The 22036-nt window shown below is 38.5% G+C and overlaps 2 protein-coding genes across 3 annotated transcripts in view; both read right to left on the bottom strand.

The window, feature by feature from the left end:
• The window catches only part of inppl1a (inositol polyphosphate phosphatase-like 1a), a 31576-nt gene extending 16821 nt beyond the window's left edge, over positions 1 to 14755 (bottom strand). Inside the window, exons 1-5 of the mRNA XM_044120178.1 lie at positions 14248 to 14755; positions 3434 to 3497; positions 2717 to 2864; positions 1454 to 1535; positions 41 to 187 (exon numbers count right to left, since the gene is read on the bottom strand). Coding sequence (XP_043976113.1) covers positions 41 to 187; positions 1454 to 1535; positions 2717 to 2864; positions 3434 to 3497; positions 14248 to 14423 — 617 coding nt within the window. The 5' untranslated portion in view covers positions 14424 to 14755. The remainder of the gene's footprint in view (positions 1 to 40; positions 188 to 1453; positions 1536 to 2716; positions 2865 to 3433; positions 3498 to 14247) is intronic.
• A 3725-nt stretch (positions 14756 to 18480) lies between these two features.
• On the bottom strand, positions 18481 to 21823 carry folr (folate receptor). 2 transcript variants are annotated; one of them, XM_044120181.1, is made up of 5 exons: positions 21276 to 21823; positions 19974 to 20121; positions 19690 to 19878; positions 18957 to 19092; positions 18481 to 18813 (listed from the first exon to the last, which is right to left on the bottom strand). In XM_044120181.1, the coding sequence occupies exons 2-5, from the start codon at positions 20100 to 20102 to the stop codon at positions 18539 to 18541; spliced, it is 729 nt and encodes a 242-aa protein (XP_043976116.1). In that variant the 5' UTR covers positions 20103 to 20121; positions 21276 to 21823; the 3' UTR covers positions 18481 to 18538. The 2 variants fall into 2 exon arrangements, with proteins under 2 accessions (XP_043976116.1, XP_043976115.1); XM_044120180.1 differs by having other exon boundaries at positions 19974 to 20104; positions 21276 to 21818.
• Between the last annotated feature and the right edge of the window lie 213 nt (positions 21824 to 22036).

Genomic DNA, 22036 nt, shown 5'->3' on the forward strand with positions numbered 1-22036 from the left:
ACAGAGTATCTATCTGAGGAAACATGTCTCTGCAGCTCACCCATTGAGACGTTTGCAGGAGGCCACGAGTGTTTTGTTGAGATGGGGCAGGGAGGACGCTCCCTGCTTGACGGCCTCAAGGTCCAGAGCATAGCTGCCCTTCAGGTACTCGTGGGAAATGGTGCTCAGGCCGTTAGCTGCCAGAGTGCTGAAAAAAAACAAAAAAAAACAGGTTGAAGGCAAAGGAGGTTGATGTGAGTCACAAGATTTAAAAACAAACATTTGTGTTTTCCTGTCATATTAACAACTACGTGATAAATCCTCATGCAAGGATTCCTGGAAATGTTTACAGCAGATACAGTGGTGTTCATTACCTTTTAGATTCATTCATATATTTTGTCATGTAAACTTTAATGCATTTTATTGGGATCAACCGTTTGCCTCACTTAGAGCTGCAAGTCTTTTGGGGGGTTATTTCTTTACCAGCTTTCCATAACAACACACAAAGACTTACCTGTACTTTTCAAATTAGCTCCAGCTTAGTCAAATCTTTTAAAATCAATTTCCAAGGCTCTTAACTCTTTTGCTGCCTCTTGTGGGTTGACCCTGTATTTAACTCCATTCATGTTCCTATCAGCTCTGACCGGCTCCCTGTCCCTCCTGAGAAAAGCCTCATTGGGGACGGTGTGGTCAAGGTAAGCAGAATTTTTATTTCACTGTTACGTTTTGAGTTTTGCATGTAGACCAGAAAGCTCAATTTTGACCAATTTATGGATCTCAGGAGCTTCTTAAGGCTTAATTATTGACTGTTATTGCTTGTTTTGGTCAAGAACTACAAAGATTCAAATTCTTTAAACAGCAAACTTATCATTTTGTAAGGCTAAGAAATTATTTATTTTCACTTCCTCAGACTTTGTTTTGTCAACTCAGATATTAAGAAACTACAATAAAGGGGAAAAAAAACCCCTCATGAATCATGACTAGCCACAGCTACTTTTCACAGCCAAATTTAGTCTTTCTCACTCGACTCTGTTTGACAAATAACAGAAATGCTGAGCAGAAACTCTGAGCCAATATATGCAGGTCTGAAGCGCTCCGTCACAGAACCGCTAATGCTTCTTCAAACCTGTGCATCGTCTGTGAGGAGTGCGGTTTCGAGCAGGATGTGGTTTATCTTCCAAAGGCAGACAGGACACGTTGTTGAGTGGAGGACGCGAGGAAAGAGCGTGTCTCTCATCATAAAACTGACTCAGAGACAGCAGCTATTATGTTTGATCTAAAAATATTTGTCGAGGTGCTAATAAGAGAGAGAATATGAAAGAAAAATGCAAAGCAACATTCGGTTCCAGTAAACTCTGCCACGTGTTTATGTGAAGCAACAGGCTTCCCTCTGTGCGCATTTGAAACACGACTGCGTCAGTCATTCATGTCAGCAGGACAAAAAGTCAAATGATACGCAGCTCAGACTTTGTACCTTTCTGTAGGCGTTTCAGGTCCGGGGGGAGTGGAGGTGGAGGCAGAGCGAGGGGGGAGGGGCGGCTTCTCATCCTCTCCATCTAAAAGTTACAGGAATATATAGTTAGTTTGATAAAAATTTACAGGAACCCTTTTTAATCCCTAACCATTTATACATTCAGAACGACAGACCAATATTTTTATTGGGATTAGAAGTGATAGATCAACAGAGAAAGGAAGCTGACGCACAGTTTACAAAAATATTACCAATCAAAATTAGAAAGGTTTGGTCTGCGGTTGCTTTCATTGTCAAAACTGTGACGATAAAAACCGATTTCGGCGTTCAGCCCGACCATGCAGAGCGCTTCCCGCATGAAGATTCAGTCCTCAAGGACAGGAGTTTTAAGATAATTCCCTTATTAAGCTCGACTGAATCAAACAAATGTTTCATTAGTAGGTTCCAGTCAGCTGTGCTCCAGGATGAACGGGTATAAAACCAGCAGGACACTGGCCCATTAGAACTGGAGTAGAACAAGCCTAATTTAGAACATGAGCTTGTCCAGTTGAGAGGAAAATCTCCAGTTTTCAGCTAACAACAGGTTTTTCTCCAGTACTGGTTTGCATTCAGCTCCACTCATATCCCCACAAACTCTAAGCGGTTTTCCTGTCCCTGCTGCACAAAGCCAGGCCCACAGCATGATGCTGCCACCATCACTTACTACCCCAGAGAGGCAGTTATTTATTTGCATGTAGGAGAACCAGCTCAGTTTTGGTCTCATCTAACCACAGAACATTCTCCACATCCTCGACATGTCTCTCACATAACATGTGGGAAACCCTTTAAGCTGCTTCTGCGTATAATTTCTCTCTCCTTGGTCAGCTCACTATGGGGCTTCTGAAGGTGATCTGTGCATTGAATTTTATTTAAGAGTGTCAGGTTGTAAAAGGTACTAAAAGCACTTTAAAATTTTATTTATGAAAATAAATGTTAAAAATAACAAGAGTACATGCCTTGCCCTTCTCTCTCTGCCTTCTTCATGTCTAGCTACTAATGAATGAAGGCAACTAGTGCCTCAAAAACCTTCAGAACATTTCGAAAACCGTTTTTGTGCATCGTTTCTCCTCAACTGGAGAATCAGACGCCATTTCCTATTTGTGTATAAAATAAAATCTACATTAGCACAGCGGTTCTAATGTAACAAAATATGGAATAAGCAAATGGTATATGAATACAATGGTATGGTGCTGTAGTAACGGTGTATGTTATTGGTGTATGGGCTACCTGAGTAGTCCCTATCATCAGTGACGGCCGTCTCCTCCCTGTCCACGGCGTAAAGCAGGGTTGTGACCAGGCCCTGGTTGGGCTGCAGGTACAGAGACACCAGCTCCGGCAGAGTCTTAAACCGCTTCGGCTGAACGCCCTGGGACGTCTGAGAGGGAGAGAGGGGAAGACGAACGAACAGACAAGTCATTTCCTGCGGGGAATTATGTCCATGAAAACATCCAAACTGCTTGGCTACAGGTGGTCAAGCAGCCAAATCTCTGGTGACCCCTATTGTTCCATATTTAATGTTGTGTAAGCAAACGCAGCCAACGGAGCTAAATATAATTCGATACAGGAAGCAGCATTTTGATAAACACCGAGAGGAGCAAACCGGAGGCTACAGAGGCAAAGAGAAATTTTCTCTAACCAGGGCTAAAAAAAAAAACAACAAAAAACCACTAGAAATCAGTGGAAAAGAAAGAAATCTGTTATGGTTTTGAAGCACCATGCCGTCGTGTGCATGTCCGTCTGTAAGTGAGGCCCGTAAGTGGAGGGAGAGTTCACAGCTGTTGGCCAGAAGGCACAAAGCGCCTGCTGTCTGCATGCATGTGTGTGTGTGCGTGTATCCGCACATGTATATATTTGTGTAAGAGAGCTCAGAGCCAACACAAGCATCTATCTGCCTGCCAGCTGTTGCCAAAGCACCACAAAGAGGCATGTGCGTCATCTTTGTACCTGCACGGCCAGAAAACCCTCATCGTCTGGGAGGATTCTGTAGGTGTGGACGTGCTTCTGAAACCTGCAGGGACAGACAGACAATTAAACACACCACTGACAGACTGATGAAGGGACAAGCAGAACTAGGAAGAAATAAAGGAAGGAGATATTGTTTTTGTTTCAGTCAAGGAAAACGTAAACTCAGTCGAGAGGATTGTGTGTGCATGATTGTGTGTGTGTGTGGGGGGGGTGTTCAGATTCAACCTGCTGCTGTCTATCACAGTTGTGACTGTCTGCTTTATCCTTACTGTAGTATGATACAGTAAAACAGAACCCCAGCGTTTATTCATTCAACTGTTAAAGAGACAGAACGAGGAAATTAAAAAAATAATAATTTAAAATTAGTTAAAATGTTTTGAATCACAGTGTTTCTGACTTTAAAAAAAACAGGTCTGATCTCTTTTTATGTTTTCAACCAATCACGGATCAATGCTCTGATAGTACAACGTGCCTGCAGCCTCGAGCTGGAGAGTAATGATTTACATGTCTGCAGCTCGTGTCTGTTCAGTCGACCGGTCACATTATATGTCCAATTTGCCAAGCAAACACTGTGGTTGTTGTCGGTTGGTGCAAATACGATTGTGTGTTTTCACAATTTCGGGCCTCGGCATGGCATCCTAAGCAAAATCCTTGTGCAAAGCTTTCACAAGCAAGTCAACATTGTTCCTATTTACCCTGACTGTGTAAATAAGGAAGAAATTGAGAGAACTTATTCAGTTCTGACACCTGAGAGGTTTTGCCATTTTTTTTTTCATTTGACAGAAACATGTTATGGTTTCAACTGATGAAAGCCAAAGGAATACATAAAGAATGAAGTCAGTTATCAATCACTCAGTAAATTAAAAATGGCTCAAATGTTGCTGTTGTTTTAAATAGCGGGCATTGTTGAAAAACCCTTATCTTGTGTTAGACCTCAAAACTGTACCCTGTATCAAAAAATGTGATGCATTTTTGTTATTTTATGGTCAATAAATGGTCTTTCAACAAAACCACAAGAAGAGATAACTTTTGTATGTGTTCAGTTTCTAGATACAAAAAGAGATTCATCAAAAAATTAATCAGCAAGTCAGACCTTAAATGAAACCAGGAAGTGTCTGGTAATAGAAGTCAACTGATGCAATTTGTGACCCAGAGGGCTTTAAACCCAAGCATTACAGGTTTTCTTTATTTTTATTAACCATTGTGCATACAAAGAGTTCTTTCATAACTATATCTAAGTAACAGTGACCAATATACAAATGGCTAAATGCAAAAACACAAATCCAAAACACTTTTAACTTTACCCAAATTCTGAGAATAAAATCAACACTTAACATCTTCAAATTAGCAGAGAATATTCTCTTCCATTTTCAGACTGTTCCTTTACCGACCATCGCCATACTTTCTTGTGAGACAGTAGTTATTGCAAAGAGTGAACTGCAGCGCATGCAAGATAGTGCAGCTTTAAACTGAGGTCAGAGGGACATAATGTGGAACTTAGACCAGAAGTTCCTTTGTTGAACTGATTTTTATACACAGCAGCTTTTTGTCAGACTGCTGCCTAGCACTTCCATGTATGAGCTCAGAGCAACACTGTAAACAAGATAAATGTTGGCACTACATTCAACAGCACAATGCGCTGGAGGTCCCCTGGCAGTGAATCCACACTCTGCCGTTACAGCTGTATACAGCGGGGTTTGTGTGTGCTTTCCTGCTGGCAGTGGATGAGATCCTCTGCAGCTCTGCGGAGTAAACGCTATTGTTTCTGTCGCTGCAGAGTTAACACGGGGAGGGAGACAGAGAAAGAGAGCAAGGTTTATGATGGGTTGGACACTTCACTGTGTGAGTTTACTGTGCGCGGTTCCTGTCAACAATAGGTTTGTGTCATTGGCTGTAATTGTCCTACTGGTTCCCTCTGGTACTCACCCTTTTCTGCCCTGCTCATACTCACAGAGGTCTCCTCCTCCATCTTCACCATAATAACTGCACAGTGTAGTAAAAAAGTATTTGTACCATACAGATTTTTTTTATTTTATTTTATTGTCTTAGTTCACTAAATATGTTGCAAAATAATAAAAAAACAACAACCATGAGATATCAAAAGCAGTCTTCTAATGAGAATTTCATTTATTAAGGGAAAAAAACAACAAGGCCCTGTGCGAAATAAGTGGTTGTCCCCCACTTTTAACTCTGGAATTATCTTTGACTAAACACATTTTTATGAAGAAAAGCTCACAACTTTTATACCCACACACACACATGATTACTATTAATCTCTTAAACAACTAGATGTAGGCTATGAAATCACTAAAACAACACATCATGCTCCAATCTCAAGCAAATCATTGGCATTTATGAGTCTGAAAGGAGTTACAATGGCAAACCATCTCAGGAGTGGCCGGCTTACCAAAATTACACCAAAAGGGCAACAATGACTCATCTAGGAAGTCACAAATGAACCACAAACATCTAAAACCCTCATTTGCCTTTGTTAAAGCCAGTGTTCATAATGCAATAATGATTAACAGACCAGCCAAAAATCATATCCATGGGAGGGTTTGACTTAAAGAACCACTTCTGTTTGAAGAGAACACAAAGGTCACATGTCTCACATAAAAACATCTCAATGGTCCTCAAAGAAATTTGGAAAATTCAGGACGTTTTGTGCGTCACAACGACAGCATAAAACAAACAGTGTTATAGGAAACAAACATAATTTAAGTGGTAGTATGATAGGGCAACTGCTTCTCCAGCACCTGATCAACCCTACCACTCACCTTGAATTTGGCCTCTTAGTGATTAAGATCTAGATCAGGCGTGGTTATGAAATACAGATGCAGTCCATCCAAAACCAACCAAAAAATAAAATTGGAAGGCAGAGTTTATATCCATGGTACCTGAAGTAGTAGCATCTGCCAAACGCTACATACAACCGTTCTTTGCCATGTCAATGTATGTCGTATCACATTTTCAAAGAAAATAAAAATGTAATATATTGTGCTGGTTTGAAATATTTACGAAGTTGTCTACTGCAGCTATTCATATTTACCCATCAATACATTTGAGTCTCACTAATGTAATCTAGTCACCAAGTCAGTTACAAAAATTAGTATTCACATAGACTTCCTTGCTCCTGGGTTCAGTTTCATGCAACACCCAACTGCGGAAACCTAACTGGATTAGGATAATCTAGCAGAGAATCATGACTAAATAAGTTACAGCAGCAGGATAGCAGCAGATGCCAGAGGAAACAAAGTTATAGCGGAGAGATGCTGACATGATCCTGACCCATTTTTACAAATGTTTAAGATTGATGCAGTTTTGCAGATCTTGTGATTAAATACTTAAAATGACAAGGTTAAAACACTAAATCAGTGCATGATATAATAAATACAACAGGATTAAACCTCCACAAGACAGGCCTTACCTTCTTAGTGAGGAATGCTTTAACAGAAACATCCATGTTTGAAACACACACAAAGAGCCCTGACACGTTAAGACGTGCTGTAGTTATATTGAAAACCACAACCCTGGCTGTAATAGAAATAGAAAATCCAATGTGTCTGGCACAGACATTTCTTTGCTGTGCAGTTTCACTGTTAGCTGTAATATCTCTTGTTAAAAGCTAAAAATAGACTTACAAACTTACTTACTATATCACATTGTAGTGACAGAGATTTAAATGTTACAGAAGAGATTTCATGGGGATTGTTGGTAGAATATAATAAGATGAACAAAATGCTTACAGATACATGCACCAGATTCAAGGATTATTAACTAGACAATCATGCATGTAGGCACAAAGATTTGCAGATTTAAATGCATAGCCAGAGGAAGTGAAAGGCAAAGGCCTTCAGGCAGACTTCAGAGTCAGCACCATGCCAGGACAAAAACTCTTTGCACACTGTTGGCCTCTCCAAAGCCCGTAAAAAGGGAAGTCATAAGGGAAAGTTTAACAAAAATAATTTTGTACTGAAAATGAGCTTTTAGCAGAGTTCAGAGCAGCATTTAATTAAAATTGGACTAGATTTGTATGGTAGAGAAGGAGCAGGGACATGGGACTTTGGTTGTTTTGTCCTGTTACTCAAGTCCATGAAATAATAAACCTGAGAGTCCATTCGCCACCCTCTCACAGGTTTAGTTGATTAGTTTCCGATTTGGTAAGCCAGAACCGGTGTATATAACCGCAATAAGGACAACACTCTTCAGTGTGGATGTTGTTAGAGAGGGAAGAAGCCTATAAAGTAGCTGTTTAAGTAGCAGTTGGGAGATCTAGTCTCTCAGATGTCTATGTTCAATTCAGGTAGCGAGAGAGAGAAAGAGAGAGAGAGAGAGAGAGAGAGACACACACACACACAGAGAGAGAGAGAGAGACTTCCACGTGATAATACGCTGATATGTCGATTTGAGCAATCTTGCTATGTCTTATCTATTTCAGTATTTATCGCCTCTTTGTTAACCACACTTGGTTCTAGTATACAATTTTCAAGACTGTTTAAAATGTCAACTATGTATTATTTTGTCTTTGTTTTAAAAAGTTCAATCCTGCTGCACAGTACAATCACTGAGGTTTGGCTACAATCAAGTTTCAATGATTAAACTGGGTAATCAATAGTGATGGCAATAATGTGGGTAGCCCAGCCCCCATCTGTATCCACTACCTCAAAGCTCAGGGCTACACCAGTTTTAGGCAAATATAGAAAGTAAAGTGATAAGCTGCTTGTCAGTCTGTTAGTTTTGTTTCCTCACTACAGAGCGGATTCTGTCAACTATAAAAAACTCTGTGGTTCCCTGTGAGAGCAGTCTTCATGCACCACCAATTCTAGGGAACTGAAGTCGCATCAGATTACTTTGATTCAACCAATGATGCTTTTGCTTTTTTTTTTTTTCATTTTAGTTTTCTGTTTTGGTTGTCATACAACTAAAAGGTTATGAGGTATTTAACCACATGTTAACCACATAAATGCTCTTACTTCCTGCTGATGCATCTACTGCTCCGCTATCATCATTTATCCATCCATCCATTTTCTTTACACCCTTCTTCCCTAAATGGGGTTGGGAGGGTTGCTGGTGTCTATCTCCAGCTGCGTCCCGGGCGAGAGGCGGGGTACACCCTGGACAGGTCGCCAGTCTGTCGCAGGGCAACACAAAGACATACAAGACAAACAACCACGCACACTCACACCTGGGGAGAATTTAGAGAAACCAATTAGCCTGACAGTCATGTTTTTGGACTGTGGGAGGAAGCCGGAGAACCCGGAGAGAACCCACCATGCACAGGGAGAACATGCAAACTCCATGCAGAAAGATCCCGGGCCGGGAATCGAACCCAGGACCTTCTTGCTGCAAGGCAACAGCTCTACCAACTGCGCCACTGTGCAGCCCTATCATCATTTAATAAAATACTTATTCTATTTTAAAGTTAGACTGTCACTGTGCTTTAAATATGCTATGAAAGTAAAATAGTCACTCAGATAATTATGTAAGGACAGCTGAATACTGTCTTTAGCAACTTTCTTCATGGTCGTTGCAGCTGCTAGCTTAACTGAGAATTAACTTTTTACTTTTTATTGACTCAGAAAGTACACAAAGTTGAGGTTTTTTTTTAAAGTAGAACCTAGAAGGTAAATTATATTTAGTTTTCTACATATTTTTAAAAATCTAAAGTTGAAAGCTTGGCATTGCACATCTGTATTCAGCCATCTCTGCTCTTATACACTAAATATAATCCAGTGTATCCAATTAACTTCAGGAGTCAATTAATTAGTAAACAGAACATTGACAATGCTTCATGACGCTATGTCATATTCTTCACAAACAGAGCATGAGTGAACAAACAACATTATGAAAACAAGGCAGATCATCTAAAGATAAAGATGCAGTGAAATATATAAATCAATATCTTAAGCTTTCAACAGCTCACAAATCCTTGTTCAATCCATCAACGATTTGGACACAAATACAAACCCACCAAGACAAAAAGCATGGTTGTGTTAACTCTTGAGGAGATACAGAGACCCACAGCTCTGATGGGTGAGTCTGCTGCTCACACCATTACTTTTAGTTGGCAAGTGAAGCAAATGGTGAACAAATGTATGCCAGGCCTTTCAGATTACCATTTGTAGACAAAATGCAAATGAAAAAAAAAAAAAAAGAAACATGGGACCTTTTCATTCCAGCCTACAATAACAAACTACTTTATGGTGGAATATCTCCTTAATTCCAGTTAGATCAATTTCAATTTGTGGTTGTGTCATGAAAGGTTTCAGTGTTAAGAATAAGCTTGCAAGAACAGTAATGTGAAGATAAAAAGTTGTTGAGTCAGTCAGTTTACTTCGGTAGACAAAGAAAGAAGACAGAAACTGAACAGTAAAATAAACTTTTTTGTGTGTTCAGTGCTCTACATATCAAACTTCTTTGGAACCTTCTTGTTGTCATCATTTATTCATCATAAAAATGATTGTAAGTCAAATATAATTTCTTTTTTTTCCCCAGGACATTAGCAAAAGTGAAAGTAGTGTCTGTGGCTAAATGGAACAGATAACGTGCAGTTGACTGAGAAGTTGACTGAGAAGTTGATGGTTCAAAACTATTTCAGACCCTAAGAAATAACAATATTAAAGGTAGCAAGCACAATAAGAGAAAAAGTATAAATAATAAGAACTGGAAAAAATGCAGGGACATGGGACTTAAATGTATCTTAATATCTTGTTACAGGCAATTCAGAAAAATATTGTCTTATTACTGAAAAAGAAAAAACATTACAAAGCAAGAATTTGTTTTGATTTTCTAACCGTTCTGGCAGTGAAAGAACGATCTGCATTAGCAATATAAATGTGAAGAGGCCAAGTCATCATTGCTGATGTATCTGTGAGGGCTGATATTTATTGTATGCCTTCTGATGCTCAACGCCATTTCCTTTCCCTCATGCTTAAGTGTCACTTTGACCTCTCTTTTGTTACAATCAATTAAAATAAGAAGCATGTGATCTTTGAAGCATTTCAGAGGGTTAGAGTGACGTGAGGAGGGCATGAGAAATTTTCAGCATGTTCAGCATGTAGCTCGATGACAAATTTGGAAGATTTTTTACACCTACTGGTGATAAAAAGGTTATTTCCTTACTCTTATAGCGACAAAAGGAATTAAAAGGTGAGAAACGAGGGGTCTGATAAGATCATATTTTCCATTTTGCCTCAGAACTGTGCAGAAGTGCTTCAGTAATTATTTATTTAAATGACATTTAAACATTTTTATGTAGTTGATTATTTCCTGAATAACACAACAGAGGTATACACAGCCTGTAGTGGCAGAATATGAAGATGCTGCATATTCCACGTTAGATCTTCTTCTAGTGACTTTTTAAAATTTTAGAAGCCATATTTCTAATTGGATTTAGATCTATAGTCTTATCAGCCATCTGCATAACACTAGCTTCCATTTAGCTTTCAAAATATCATATGTTTATGAATGGCAACATAAAATCCTTATTATCAAGACATTTATCATTCATATCATTGAATTATCACAGGAAGTGGCTTAAGGTAAAGAACTTTTGTTCTACTTTTACTTTAACTTACATTAATGTGCTATGATGAAAAACCATATCACAAAGAACACAATAAAATTAAAACATGCTTAACCTTAGCGGTGATTGAATTATGAACACATATATAACCACTACATTTTATCTTCACAAAAGCAGTGACTTGGGACAATATTGCTATATTATTCACTTTCCAGATTTTGATATGCTACAGTTAAACAATCATGTCAATATTTTATCAGAATTTTGTTATAGATTAACAGAAAGTAATGCATATTTATAAAGTAGAAGGCAAATGATATAGATCATGTAATATTCTATGCAACTACAAACAAGTAAGTCATAAGTACATAGAAGCAAGATCTAAATATTTACAATCACTTGGGTCACGGTCACTTCACTCAGGTGATCTTAATTGCATTCCTTCTGACACTACTAGTACCTAAACCTCTATTAAAGCGATCACTTATTTTGCAACATATATTTTTATGTTCTTTTTCTTTTTTGTAGTACTGTAATCAGTTTTCACTTTGGCATTGAAGAGGTTTTTTTTTGTAATTTTGTTTTTAGTGAAAAGAGCCAAATGGTTTGGATCATGACTAATTTGTAAAAGCAATAAAAATGGTAAAACATCCAGGAGTGTGAACACTTTTTATTGAAGTAAATTGGGCAGCAGAATAATGCTCCTCCGGGACTTTTTTCAAACAACTGAAAAGCAGAAAGTGGGGATTCTGTATTTTACCTAACCAATATTTTTTTTCTTTACAATAGACAGTCAATAATCAAGGTGAGGAAGATAATAAAGGTGTGCTTATATTCCTCCTTGAGCAACAGTAAGACTGCCTGTCAGGTTCATTCGTCACTGATATGAAAAGCAAAAGCAGACGGTAAGAGAGAGGAAGGAAGACGTCCAGGAACGAATGATATATGTCAGGAATGCTTCTAGTGAAAAAAATGATGCCACATCCTTCCAGGAAATTTATTTTTTCTTTTCAGTGTTTAACATCCTGCAAGAGAAGTGAAAGAGATCAAAAGTAACCATACTTTTTTTTATAACACATGAGATTCGTGTGAAAGAAAAATTGTGCTTTACAGAACCAGATAATGATATGCAGCAGTTTGCTTTATCCTACATACATCTAATCTAAATTTTAAAAAACTGATGATTTAAAAAAACAGAATTTATGATTAAAATGTGAAAATGTACTTTTAGAAACATATCTTTACAACATTTCTTGTCGCAAACACTTTTGGCTCCATCAGACAAATGAAAAGCCCCGCCGATGTGTTTGCATAGACCCATGAAAGTATGGCACAAAATGATGCGCTGCTGATGTCTAAACACGCAACACCCCACAGAGCATGGTGTAAACTATTTGATAGGGGATGTAGGTCGAGCCAATGTCAGAACACTGAGTCACATGGCTTTGTGTTTTTTGCATTTATGTTTTTTTTGTTTTTTTTACTTTGCGTACGTACAGAGCGTCATATTAAGACTCTATAATTTAACCATCACCTTTCTACACTTTATTTACCCCAGCTGGGTTATTTTCTGCAGTTAACAAGACGGCCAATTTAAGATTCATCTGCTAGTCAGGTATTTCTGCCTGAATAACTTTCTTTTTTGTAATGAAAGTTTAAAAATGTCATCACTTTCTTGAGTAAGCAGGCCACCAAAGTCCAACTTAACAGATGTTTTGTCATTTCACAATCCACTCTGCATTGAAGTATATCAGTTCTCAGACCTGATGCACTTCAGGTCTGAGAACTGAAGTACTTAGCAACCCAAGTACAACTGACTTCGGTTGCTAAGTCAGACTATCTAACTTAGCAACTTTATTTTAATTCAATAGCAGGTTAACAAAAAGATTCGGGTAAAGTACTACTGCAAAATAAAAGCTAGTTTTGGAAATTCAGAAAAAGGTTTGAAAACTGCTGAATGCTGAAAAGCTCAGAACTACAACAGACAGAGTTGCATAACAACAAACATCACAAATGCTCTTTTGGGACAGACTGTCAATATGTTCCAGTTCTTCACAGTCTAGTATCTTAATAAGGCTATGTGTAACTCTTTAGCATCTGACTTAAATTATAACTACAAAGAGGAGTAAAACTCTAGTTTTTGCTTATCTTGCTTTTCAAACAGTATCCTCACATGATGCCTGTGTAAACATCATGCCATATTCTATAGATCTAGTATGTGGAGCATCTGAAGGCTCCATTTTGGGCCCACCCACATAAGAGAGATTGAACAAATTACTAATAAATTCCAGGAGATCTCATATGAAAACATCCTTCGATTGAGCTCTGAGAATACCTGATGTCTGATCACTGGTAAAGAGTGCATGCTTCCTTTCATCAAGCAACGGACAGAAGGAAAATGCAAGATTAGCAAACAGAAAACCTTACATCCTGGTTTTAATGTCACAAACTCGAGGTCCACAAACTGAAGTCGACTTGTAGTCCCAAGAACCAGATATAGAACTCAAACCTTAGCTAAAGAGCGAGCTTCCTTTGTTTTTATGTTGTGTTGAGAGTATTACAGTGCGTTTCCTTAAGATTGTTTTAAAGAAAAGCTGTTTTTTTCATTGATCAAAGATGATCAATGAAAAATTGTCTGATTCCGATCTCTAACCGATTGATGTGTGCATTTCTACCAGACATGACAGAAAACAACTTGGTTGAGCTTGCCTTGAATAATGAAAAATGGAATCTGTGGACTGAATAAGACAACTCACTGAGATAAAAAAAGAAATCCCAAAACTCAATGCCTATGCATGTTAAACCTTCCTAGACGGGAAACCAAGCGATTGCAGTAACTCATGAAAGCTCGTCACCCTTTCCTTTCTATCTACAACCATCTCCAGAGCCCGAGGCCGCCTGCAGCACAGGATCCTGTAAAAAATAAAAAGGGCGCTGCAGGGAACCACATCACACAGAGACAGAGTGGGACAGCCCAGAGGTTTGGGCCATGCTGGAGTTTCACTGCTGGCCAGACAGGCTGTGCCTCTCTCCCACTCATTTCCCTTCAAGGAGAAAGTAAACACAGGCTTCACCTACAATTTCATCACATTTTCTGCAGCAGAGCGGGTTTATTTATAACTTATACAAGCCGAACTCTGCAGAGTAATAACAGACTGAGGGGTGTTCTTTTAAAACTAGACTCTGGGAGCATATGTGATCTGGCTGAGGACTCCAAACACAGTTTAAGCTAAAACAAAGATAAACAAAGCAAAAAGAAGTTACTCACAGCACACACAAAGCGTAAGCACCGTTGACACTCTCGCTGTCCCGCACCAGAAAGCTGCCGTCTCTCCCCGCTCGGGCCAACAGCTCCTCGGCCGCCGCGCGGCTAAGATCCCGGTGGTACCACATCGGCGGAGCGGGCCCCAGCGGAGAAACCCCTCCGCCTCCTCCCCCGGCCATGGCCACAGCCCTTCAAACCGGGTTCAACTCGAGCCGCTTCCCGTCTTCTCCGACGGAGACAAACAAATAACAGTAATACAAGTCCAAAGAGGGAAGCTGGGAGGGTCAGAGGAAGCGGAGAAAAGTTAACGTTATCCCAGCGGAGGCAGCGGCGGGGCTGTAAGCTGTTAATCTGTGAAGTTAGTTAAGACTGTTTGCGGCTGCTCGCCTCAGTTCCTGAAAGGCGCACCACCCTCCTCTTTCGTTTCCCAGTCCCACGGAAATCAGGGTATGTAAATCCACGCAGGACACAGGGCAGAAACAGCGGGGCACCAACAAAGTCAGCAGCCTTTGGCGTGTCAAAATAAAGCGCTTCCTGGTGGGAGGAAACGCTTTATTTTGGAAGCTACACTAAGAGGGTATGTGAAAGGGAGCTGGTGGGATGTTCTCGGGTTTATTTCTGGTCGGCTTGATTCAAAAATGAGTCTGGAAGGATGGTGGAGGAGACGGAGAGGACGGCAGGAGACGACACAAAGGCCAGGACACATTCTGCATCACATTCAGTTAAATTGTCCGCTTCCGCCCCCGGCCATGGCCACAGCCATTTAACATTTAACACTTGGTGGCTCAGTTGGTAGGGTTAATGCATCATGTGCAGAGGCTGCAAGGTTGTCCGGGGTTCGATTCCCTATGCGAAGAGTATCATGTGTAATCTTATTTTTTAATGCGTTAATTCAAATAGTACATATTTTCTTCATTTTGGTGCTTTGGTTGTATGTTGGCAAGGCACCTAATTATGCTATCTTTTTTATTTTTTTATTTTTTTAAAATAGCGTGGTGTAGTAAGGAAATAAGAATAAAAGGATGATTCTCTTTTGCATGAGTGTACACCATGCAAGTATTTTTAAACTTGCTACTTATTAACGTAGCAAGTTTAAAAATACTTTTCAACTTGCTACACAATGTTAATCTGGATATTTTTTTGCTTAATTTAAATGCTATATATAGTCCCATATTAGATTGATCTCTAAGTTAAATCCACTTTTAGACATATTGAAAGAAGTTAACAGAGAGATCTTAAGGAATTTACTTACTCTAAGTTGTTGCCTACATTGGCAAACCCTTCACTAATGCCTGAGAGATTTCCTCTGTGGGTCCCTGCAGCCGGTGGGAAGACCTAGCTCTGGCAGTTTCTCAACATGCACTGTAATCCGGTTATGCAATTCTATTCTTTCCCAGACCACACACATTTACACACAGAAGATGTGGATGCCAATCTAAGGGCTAGACTGACACACCACAAGAACAACAAAAGAGAACTGGTCACTTAAATGGATGGTTTGAATAGTCACGCACACAAAGTAAGAGGTCAGTATGCAGCGAGAGGGGTGTGTGCATGTCTTAAGTGTGACCGATGATCTCATAGAAGCTAAGTATTAATAACAGCTGGGTTATTTCTGGTCATAGCATCACTCTATGTGTCTGTCTGAATGTGAGCAAAGTATGTGGCCCAGAACAATAGCTAAATCTGCAAATAGAAAGCAGCAAAATTAACAAAATATTAGATCTACTTTTTTAAGCCGGATTTTTTGTTACCTCTGGTTTTTGTTGCAAAATTGAAATGCCAAGCCATGCAAACATTATGACAAAGTGTCAGCGTCCACAACTGTACAGCTTCTGCACATGCGTCACAAAGAAAAATTCTTACATAGCTGCTGTTGTGTGCAATTGGTTTGATACAAAAGACAAAGAAGTAATTTCTTTTCATTTGTTACTTGTAAACATGGGATATCCATTCACTATGGTGAATATATTGTTATAGTATAACTCCTATAGGAACAGAAATCAGTCTGGGGTAATGTTTTCACAATTTTTCCTTACAGTTTTCTGCCTAAAACTTTTTTAATTAAAAACTGCCAGATGTTTTTAATTGCTATTTATCTTAAATATCAGACTAAAGGAGTGTCACTTATTAATAGGTCTGTCATAATAACACATTTTTCTGGACCATAAATTGTCCCTGGGACGTTCTTTGGAGACCATTTTCAAGTAGGATAATGGTAATGGCATAATAATGCAACAACTCATTCTCAAAGGTCAATAAACTGTAAATTCTAACATTTAACACTGGAATTCTTTAAATATCTTAAATAAAACATAAATAACATGAATTATAAAGTCTCTGTGCACAAAATCATATTTCAAAAAAAGGGATAGTAGGGATAGTAGAGACCATAGCACAAAAATGAAGATTTTTGTCATCCAGTTTTTGGTGGAAAAAGAGAGAAAAGGGAAAAAAATGCAAATGAAAATTATTGAGTTAGTTTTAATTTATCATGCTAGTTATTGATTTATTGCTTATTGCAACAGGCCTATTATTAATAACTGTAACATTAGCTGGTACAGTTGCTTGCATAGATATTGATATCTCCTGAACTTTTTTTACGTTTTGTTACATCGCAACCAAAACTATGTGTTTATTTTTAAGGGATATGTGACGGACCAACACAAGATAGTTCTTAACTGTGAAGTAGTTAAGAATTATGACTTTTTCTCCATTATTTTTTTTACCCATCTTAGGCTTGATGATGGTAGGGATACACAGAATCATGTTCACAGTCAAACCTAAAGTCAATACAAAATGACCACACATGCAAAGCCCAACACAAAGCCTTCTTAATATTTGAACGTAAAAGCTTTTTGTTCTAAGTTGACAGCAGTAACCACCACACCACTGCACAAAAAACACTGCATTTAATCATAAGCACATGTATTGGTTCTGTGTCTCTGGTTTTCATTCTTGATTAACATAAACAAAACTTTCATTTTCAGAGTAAGTGATTTAAAAATTCACAGTCTGGTGTATTGCTCAGGCAAACTCCTGCTGGTGTGGTGGTTGGCACTGGTGCTCCACAAAGCAACAGAGGGGGGTTGGTGGTCAGTGGGTGAAGCACATCCTGTTACGTCACTAGTACGTCACAATGCTAACAGAGAGACACAAAACCATGATGAATGCACCAATTAAAATAACATGCTTGTTTATAGATTGCGTGAAGAAGCAGTAGTACCCTCCAAGAACCAGGAGAGTCTTCAAACTCCACATACAAAGGCCTAGAATAGCCCTAAGACTCCAAAACAGGAAAGAAAATTATCAGTGACGAACCAAGCTGATTTGGAGTTATGGAATAAGGATGTAAGACTTAGAGGTTTTGCCTTTAGTTGGGAGAGTCAAAAACATTCATGTCAGAATTAATACAATTCTAGGATTAAACTATTTCCATAATGGGAGAAGAAGTTGAGGTGGTTGAGGAAAATAAACGCCTTGTTGTTCATCTGGACAACAGACTGGGCTGGAAAGTTAACTGTGAAGTTGTCGAGAAGGGACAGAGCAGACTGTACTTGTGAAAGCTTAGATCCTTCAGTGTTTGTAGCAATATGCTGTTGTTGAGAGTGTAATCTCTACTGCCATCATCTGTTGGGATCGCAGAATCATGACTAGACTTGACATTAAAGACTGATAAAAATGGCTGGTTCTCTTCTGGAGACTACTGTGGAACCACTGGAGATTATGGTGCAAAGAAGGATTTTACATAAAATCAAAATTGTGGAGAACCCTGAGCATTCTCTTCATAAGTTTGTCATACAGCAACAGTGTCTTCAGTCAGAGGTTTCTTCTGTTTTGCTGTCATACAGACCGCTAAAGGCAAATTTCCTGCCCACTGCCATCAGCATCTACAACAACTCTTTGAAGAACTTTGAATTGCATGAGTTACATAAAGTCATTTCCCTTTTGGGATCAATAAAGTATTTTAATTAAATTGAACTGAATTAAACGGGTTTAGGTAACTATTATATATACTATAACTAAAAGCCTAGAATATCATGCTATCAAGCAATTTTTTTATTTAATCAAACATTCTAGCTTCATAAATAGCATATAGGTGTTTGGGCCATATTTGGGAATAGAAAGTGCCAGTAACATATTTCTTTTGCTTTTTGCCAGTCACCTTTACAACTGAAAAAGAAGAAAAGCATGCTCAATCTTTAAAAAAAAAAAAACACACTCAGAAAAATGTGTTTGAAAACACTTTAATTACTGAATCCATTGTGATGAAAGATATGGCAATGGGATCATGCTAGAAGATGGTTACAAAGAAAGACGTGGCAGTCAGGAAGAGTAGCGTTGTTACAGGAAAACTTTGGCCCCGCTGAGCGGTGTTGAGGTAGTACTCGGCCACCTTCTTGTTGGGGTTGGGTCCTGTGAACCAAAGCTGCATGCAGCGACCAGAGTCTTTGGTATAGGTGGTGTAAAGGTAAGAGTTGGACCAAATTTGTTCACACATGGATTTGGGTGTTGCAAAGGCATCAGTCCATTTTCTGCATTGGCTGTCTGCAGGACACTTGTTGGTACCTGTGAGAGAAATGTGGAGAATAGCATAAATCTTACAGAAAGGACTATAAAGAAGTTACTCATTTGTACACATGGTCAAACATTTAACCCACTAAAATCAATATTGTTCTATGTCTGTGCTCTTTGCTTCTTGTGTATCTTACCAGAGCTCCAGTCCCATCCCTTGTGCCAATTTGTCTTGCAAGTAAAATCATTCTTGCAGTCTTCCCACCACTGTTCACAATCCTCTTTACAAAGAGGCACGTTCAAGATCCGCTCCTTTCTCCAGTTCTCATCTGCCTAAACACAAGGGACAACTTTTTTATAATAGAATTCTTTACAACACATAAGTTTTGCAAATAAAGCAGTCTACTCTGGTAATTTAGTTGTTGTTTTTTTTAATAAAATTACATAAGCGAAAAATTTTACTTTTGTCTGGTCTTCAAACCCACCTTGGAGACAGATCAAGTTTTCTTTTATAAATCACAGACTAAGTAGTTTTCCATACCTATACACTCCCAGATATATAAGACCACTGAGGTCAGATGAATAGTTACTCTTTGGAGTGTCAACTGTTTAGACGTTGTTGTTTTTTTTGTTTTTTTACTTGTCATTCATATCAACTTGGGTCTTTATTTTGTGCTGCATTTTCCACTCTTGGATCATTTTTCGCATTTTATGTGCATAACCCTGAACTTTTTAAATGTAGACAGTTTTAAATGTGCTTAAAAATAAACTTGACATTCACCATCATCAAATCAATCTGTAAAGTATTTTCATAAATCTATTTTGATTCAACAAGAAGCTTAGCATGAACTTCAGTTTGCCATTTTTGGTCAAATGCTTTTGCTGCCATCTAGTGTTACTATTTCACAGATACACTTCGACAATACACACCGATTGTATCCATGGTCCTAAGTGTGGGGAACACTCATAGAAGCAAGTGTCCTGGATGAAATGTTTCTTGCACTTGGGACTCATTGCACCGCAGTGGTTCCAGTTGAAATAATACAGGTAAGAGTTATCATTGTGGGCCTCTTCGCTGGTGTTAGCAGTGCAACATGCATTCTCACGCCAGGGAGCACACTGCAAAGAAGATGTTACATCACGACTTGTAGTTACTGCTTGAAATAGCCTTCTTTGCTGTTCAACATCAATAACACCCTGCATGTGTTTCTAACCTGATGATACAGTTCTCCCTCAGGGCCAGGCTCCACTTTGTGATGTTTTGCATTCATGCACATGTTGAGTTGGTCCAGACACAGAGCGCCACTGGAAAGGGTGAGCAGACAGCCCAGGAACAGCAGCATGGCTGTAGAGAAAAACAACCTGTGGAGGTTTGTTATCACGTGGGCAAGAAAACACAAAAATAACAGCAGTTCGCTAATAGTACCTTATCAAATTTCCACCTTAATCTGAAGGTGTGTCTACCCAGTTTTAAACCATTACTAGAAAGAATTAAAATTTGTATCCATTATTAACTTTAAGAGAACTTAGTTCCTCCTTAATGCGCTCCTTGCACATGTCTTTGTATTTTTTTTTGTCTTCTTAGCACAGAGTAATGTTAAGATTATGTAAATTATTTAGGTTGCTTTCATTTGTCCCTTTTAGTCATTGTATTCATAGTTAACTTTCAATCTAAATCTTCCACCTCCATACCAATGACTGAGTCCTATTAAGGGTCTGCCTCTATTAATGATATACAGATGTAGCTATCTGTTTCTTTCTAGAGTCTAAGACGTAGCTGTTTAAATATTCTCACTGCTGGAACGAGTGGGACTGTCACTGCTCAAGGCCACATCATCATATCTTTGGCAATACAGTAAAAATATTGGACTACAAGCTAAACCTTTATTAGAAGGGCAGTTGTGACTAAATATTAAAAACAATAAGGGAATCACCTAGTGAGTTAAATTCAGAAGGCTATACACAAAGCAAACAAAGATATTTAAGTTTTTGACCACTATCAAACTAATAAAAATACATTATTTTCTATGTAATATAACTGAGTTGTTTCAAGCCTCTGTCCCTACTACTGATACTTAGTACAAAAGTGGCTATCTGTTTCTTTCTAGCGTGTAAGATGTTGCTGTTTAGTACTGTTCCATAATTATGAAGTCAAAGGGAAATTATAAATGGCTTTTAAACAATTTTTACAAAGAGTGAACTTAAAGGTGCATTAATACTAATGCCAAAACTTTGTAGAATCACCTTTTACAAAAGTACAACTACTCTGGGTACTATTTCTAGCAATGGAAAGCAATCACGACATAAATAATGTTGCAATGCTGTATTAGCCCCTATATATCTAGAAATAGGGTATTTGCTACGTATGGAGACCACACACACTGTTCAGTCTTTTCTCAGTATACAAAATCAAAACTTTCACCATGGATTAAACATATCACAATTTCTTTCATAGTGTCAAAAAATCTTGCTTTTAGACATGGTGTCAAAAGAAATAAAGAACAAATCCCTTTTACCTTTTCAGTTTCTGTCTTGACAAAATTATCAAGTAAAACTTTATCCCCAGTCAACCTCGAGCACACTTCTCAAGACAAAACAGGAAATTCAAAGCGCACACATTGAACACTCCTCTCACAAGCTTCCCAAGTGGAATGTGGACGAAGACAAATCTCTTCATGACTATAGAGTAATTTGTTTCCAAAGTCCAAAGTCTAGGTCACAGTTTTTGGAACTAGCAAGAACACACAAAAAGAGTGCAAATTCCTTCACTAAAGTGTGTGATAATCTGAGATTTTATTATATGTGGTAGGAGATAGTTTGGCCAACCTGAAGGTTGTTCATCCTTCCTCTCCTTCCTACACGTGACTGTAAAACCTACAGAAAATAGCATTGTGAGTCATTAGAAGAAAAAAGAAGCATTGCAGATATCTTTGTGCCACCCAATTACAGTAATTTCTTCTAAAGGTTTATGAACTTCTGTTTGCTGTCAGCCATCAACACCAAACTAGACCGAACAAAGACTCTGTGGATTGTTTTGTATTTGGGCTATCATACAAGTGGGTATTTGATTTTGATTTTTGACATTTTTGAGAAATTTTGAATGTTGAACTGTTCTTTTTCCTTTTTCTGGTTAATAACACATAACTACAAATCAAGTCTGAATTTATGATCATGTTCAAATAATAAAAGAGGAAAGAAGAAAAAGCTTGTTAATGTTCCCAGTTTTCCTATATTTCCATTACAAGCTACAAAACATGCACAATACTACATTCACGTT

This window comes from Gambusia affinis, linkage group LG06 (genome assembly GCF_019740435.1).
Source record: "Gambusia affinis linkage group LG06, SWU_Gaff_1.0, whole genome shotgun sequence".
NCBI classification, from domain to species: Eukaryota; Metazoa; Chordata; class Actinopteri; order Cyprinodontiformes; family Poeciliidae; genus Gambusia; species Gambusia affinis.

Coding starts and splice junctions, on each gene's coding strand:
- folr (XM_044120181.1), bottom strand. CDS start 20,102: ATGCTGCTGTTCCTGGGCTGTCTGCTCACCCTTTCCAGTGGCGCTCTG. Junction 19,879..19,973: donor AGGGAGAACTGTATCATCAG/GTTAGAAACACA, acceptor TCTTCTTTGCAG/TGTGCTCCCTGGCGTGAGAA. Junction 19,093..19,689: donor TAGGACCATGGATACAATCG/GTGTGTATTGTC, acceptor CCTTGTGTTTAG/GCAGATGAGAACTGGAGAAA.